We start from the raw sequence: 4,399 nt of genomic DNA on the forward strand, positions 1-4,399 counted from the left end.
AGACAGATGTCCGCATTTTGTGGTCGAGGGAAGTGGCCATGGGGGTGGTCTGAAAGGTGCTGTGTAGACAGTGGCCCCAGGCCATTTGCAGGGGTCGCAGAGCAAGGGCCCGGGCGGATGAGCCCAGGGCTTGCGCTGCCTGCCCGCCTCACACTGCAGGCGGGAAGACTGAGGTCCAGCAGAGAGCACAGCGGCTTGTCCAAGGCCGCCCCGTGAGGTCGTGTCAGACGGGCCTGCCCTGTCTTGTGCTGTGCCCGCACGAGGTTCCCACCTGGGCAGCGCCAGGATCGGGAGCACGTCCCGTCTCCTCGCCCAGCCTCTACTCCCTCCGGACTGGAGGTGAGCCCCCAGCAGAGGGTGGGGCAGTGTGGCTGGGCAGCTAAGGTGATCTCTCTGCTCCCCTGTGCCCATCTCTCAGGAGGGACCACAGCCAAGGCCCCAGGGAGGGTGGGCGTTGTCCTGGGTCTCAGAGGACAGGGCTGCAGCCCCACAGCAGCCAATGACGGAGGCGGGGGGCAGGGACCTCACCCCCACCCCCTGATGTAACAGAAGCAATGACAGACACCTCATGTTTGGGTCAGCTGGGCCTTGGGTCAGAGGTCAATGCCCAAAGTCACTGCTGGTAAGGGCCACAGACGCTCCCACCCCCCACGTTTTGCTAAAAAACAGAGGATTCTTACAGTTCCCGAGAGAAGCCCTGAATCAGGACGGGCAGGTGTGCAGCCCAGCGCTGTCTGAGGGGTGAGGTTGGATTCGGTCCCCAGCTGCCATGACTGTTACTGTCCATCCCCTCAGACCTCACGGCACCTCAGGGGTGCCCAGTCTGGTGGACCCGAGGGAGCTGGGTCTGAGGGGCAGCAAGAGCCCACGCAGCTGGAGAGGCGGGCCGGCCCCAACCCCACGTCCCCACATCTCCTGCGTCGGCAGATGGGATCTTTACCACCTCGCCACCTGGGAAGCGCCCTGTGGACTCTGGGCCAGCTCTTCTCCCCACCCTTCATTTCCGAGCTCCAGAGGACCTCGCCTCTCCATGGCTGTGGCCCGAGCGAGGCAGAGCCGCTTCCCCAGCATGGCAGGGCCAGTGCCCGGTGACCACCCCCTCCCCTGGAGGAAGGTGTAACCCAATCTCCAGGGCCAAAGCACCTGGGCAGGCTAGCAGCGCTCTCGTCAGGAAGATGACACAGGGCTCGACAGCGGTTGAACCCTTTTGTGAGCTGACCCCTTCTGCCAGCACCTGGCCAGGACGCCCCAGCATCTTCACCAGCGTGCCAGTGAACCCCCAGGAACGCTCTGCGGGGCCTCGCTCACGCACGCATTCGTGCATTCCACACACACACACCACACGCCGAGCACCAGCTGTATGACACCAGTATCTCACACACACACACACACACACCCCCGAGCACTGGCTGTACGACACTGGTATCACACACATACACACACACACCCGAGCACTGGCTGTATGACACTAGTTTCACACACACACACACGAGCACTGGCTGTATGACACTGGTATCACACACACACACACACACACACACACACAAGCACCAGCTGTATGACACCAGTATCACACACACACACACACCCCAAGCACTGGTTGTATGACTCTGGTATCACACACACACACCCTCAAGCACCAGCTGTATGACACCAGTATCACACACATACACACACACACACAAGCACCAGCTGTATGACACCGGTATCACACACACACACACACACACACCCGAGCACTGGCTGTATGACACTAGTTTCACACACACACACACGAGCACTGGCTGTATGACACTGGTATCACACACACACACACACACACACACACACAAGCACCAGCTGTATGACACCAGTATCACACACACACACACACCCCAAGCACTGGTTGTATGACTCTGGTATCACACACACACACCCTCAAGCACCAGCTGTATGACACCAGTATCACACACATACACACACACACACAAGCACCAGCTGTATGACACCGGTATCACACACACACACACACACACACCCGAGCACTGGCTGTATGACACTAGTTTCACACACACACACACGAGCACTGGCTGTATGACACCGGTATCACACACACACACACACACACACGCACACACACACACGAGCACTGGCTGTATGACACTAGTTTCACACACACACACACAAGCACTGGCTGTATGACACTGGTATCACACACACACACGAGCACCAGCTGTATGACACCGGTATCACACATATACACACACCTGAGCACTGGCTATATGACACCGGTATGTCACACACACACACACACACACACAAGCACAAGCACCGGCTGTATGACACCGGTATCACACACAAACCCTCGAGCACCGGTTGTGTGCCAGGCTCTGACCTGAGTATAACCCATACCGAGCATGCTGCCGGTAGGCAGCTTGCAGTCTCGGGTGGGGTGGGGGTGGGGGCAGGAGATGGATAAGTGACCAGACGGTGAGCGGGGGTCCCAGGGGGGCAAAGCAGGAGAGACCTTCCCGCAGCCGAGGGCAGGCAGGGAGAGCTTCCTGGAAGAAGTGCCATCTGGGACCTGTGGTCGTCCAGGCAGGGGCGGGGAGAGGTGCTCCCATAGAGAGCACAGGGGTAAGCAAATGCCTGGGTTTTGGGACAGGAGAGGCCAGAGGAGGGTCCACCCATGTTTTCTGGGAACAGGAAAGAGTTTTCCGTTCAGCCAGAACCCTGAATGTCCTTCAGTCCAAAGTCACAGTCAAGGCTGGTGTCCGAATGAGTGAGTGTCCAGGCAGGGGTCGCCTGGCTTTATCAGAGGGCTGCTTCAGTGGGCACCTAGCTGTTCATGCTGGACCATCCCTGGAAGCCACGTGGTGCCTGAGTGAGGGCTGGGATCTCAGAAGTGCGGGTGTGAGGTCCCCCGTCCTCCATGCTGTGTGGCCCTGGGCAGGCCTGGCTCCCCCTCTGAGCCGTTGTGATGACCTGCCTGAGGACCCAGCAGTGCTGAGGATACATGGACCGCCCCTCCTCCAGGCCCTCTCTTGACTCAGAAAGCGGGTGGGTTTGGGACGGGGTAGAGGGGTGAGGAGAACTGGCTTCATGCTGCGGCGGGCTCCTCGCACAGACCAGGGGAGTCAGGGGGAGCTGGGCTGGGCCTCCATGCACCGTCCGCCTGGTGGGCACCTCGGCCACTCAGTTGGCGAGGGCCTTGGCCTCTGAGGACCAGCGGACAATGGGGAAAACCAGTCACCAGCCCCACAGACCACAGAGCAACATGCCTGAGCAGCCTGAGAAAAACATTTTATTAGCAACAGCTCCCCTCTGAGTCCTGCTTCTGCAGGAGAACAAGGGGGACCAGACCTCACACAGCTCCCGGGGCTGCCTGGTGCAGGGACCAAGCAGGCAGGCGCCCGACAGCTGTGCCCGGGTCCCAGGCCTGAAGGGCGGCCTGCACAGCAGGGAGAGCTGACTGAGGAGGGGTGGGGTGCAGGAACGGTGTCAGGCGGACTCAGGGGCGCCCTGAGGACACGAGGCGTCGGGGAAAGGCTGAAAGGGAAGCCGGGGATGGCCCCACCAACCAAATGCACAGACAGCCCCAGGCCAACACATCCTCATCCCTGGGGGCCCACCTGCCCCTCCCTGGCTTTGACCCTCAGGTCAACTTGGCCATGGCCGGGCGGGCCCCCAGACCTCCCCTCGTGGTCCATCGCCGGGCGGGGAGGCCCTGGCCGTGCTGGGGGGTAGTAGCCCCCTGGATCCAGAGCCTCGCACTCCCCTCCGCCGCCTCTAGCTCCTGCAGGCCCCTCTGGGAGCTCTTGGCAGGTTGGCGCCCCACCCCCGGAGTGGGTGGGGGGCAGCAGCTATGTGAGCAGGCCCCGCGTGAGCCTCAGCACGGCCTCGTAAGCCACGAACACCACCATGTTGACGGGGAAGGCACGGCAGCAGTTGAGCAGCAGCCCCTTGAAGAGCACGCGCGGCCCCTCTTCCCGAATGCTGGTCAGCACGCAGTGCAGGAGGCCACGGTAGCGCTGGCGGCCCCGGCCGTCCGCCTGCAGGCGCGCCTTGATCACGTCCATGGGGGTGGCCACGGCCCAGGCCAGTGCCCCGGCACAGCCACCGGCCACCAGCACGCCCGAGACATCTGCGGGGAGAGCGCACGGGCGCCTCGGTTAGAAGCTGCACCGGGGAGACTGGGCAGGGTAGGGCAGGCACCCGAGGCAGGGCCTCCTGGCCGTGAGGGTACCCTGGGCTCTTGCCACCCGTGTGACCTGTCCACCGCCACCCGGAGCAGGCCTGTTCTGACTCGTGTTGGGGGCCACGAGCATCCCACCTGGGGGCCCCGGGGCCAGCGTGGCCTCGATCTGTCTCCTCTCCAGGCTGCAATGCTGGCTGGGCTGACCACCCCCCTACATACCCT

General features: G+C 62.1%; 1 protein-coding gene across 1 annotated transcript in view; it reads right to left on the reverse strand.

Moving 5' to 3' along the window:
* Positions 1 to 3,264: 3,264 nt before the first annotated feature.
* The window catches only part of SLC25A47 (solute carrier family 25, member 47), a 6,085-nt gene continuing 4,950 nt past the window's right edge, over positions 3,265 to 4,399 (reverse strand). Inside the window, exon 6 of the mRNA XM_010851362.1 lies at positions 3,265 to 4,123. Within this exon, the coding sequence (XP_010849664.1) occupies positions 3,843 to 4,123 (281 nt within the window). The 3' untranslated portion in view covers positions 3,265 to 3,842. The remainder of the gene's footprint in view (positions 4,124 to 4,399) is intronic.

This window comes from Bison bison, unplaced genomic scaffold, assembly GCF_000754665.1.
Source record: "Bison bison bison isolate TAMUID 2011002044 unplaced genomic scaffold, Bison_UMD1.0 scf7180017864302, whole genome shotgun sequence".
In the NCBI taxonomy this organism is placed as follows: domain Eukaryota; kingdom Metazoa; phylum Chordata; class Mammalia; order Artiodactyla; family Bovidae; genus Bison; species Bison bison.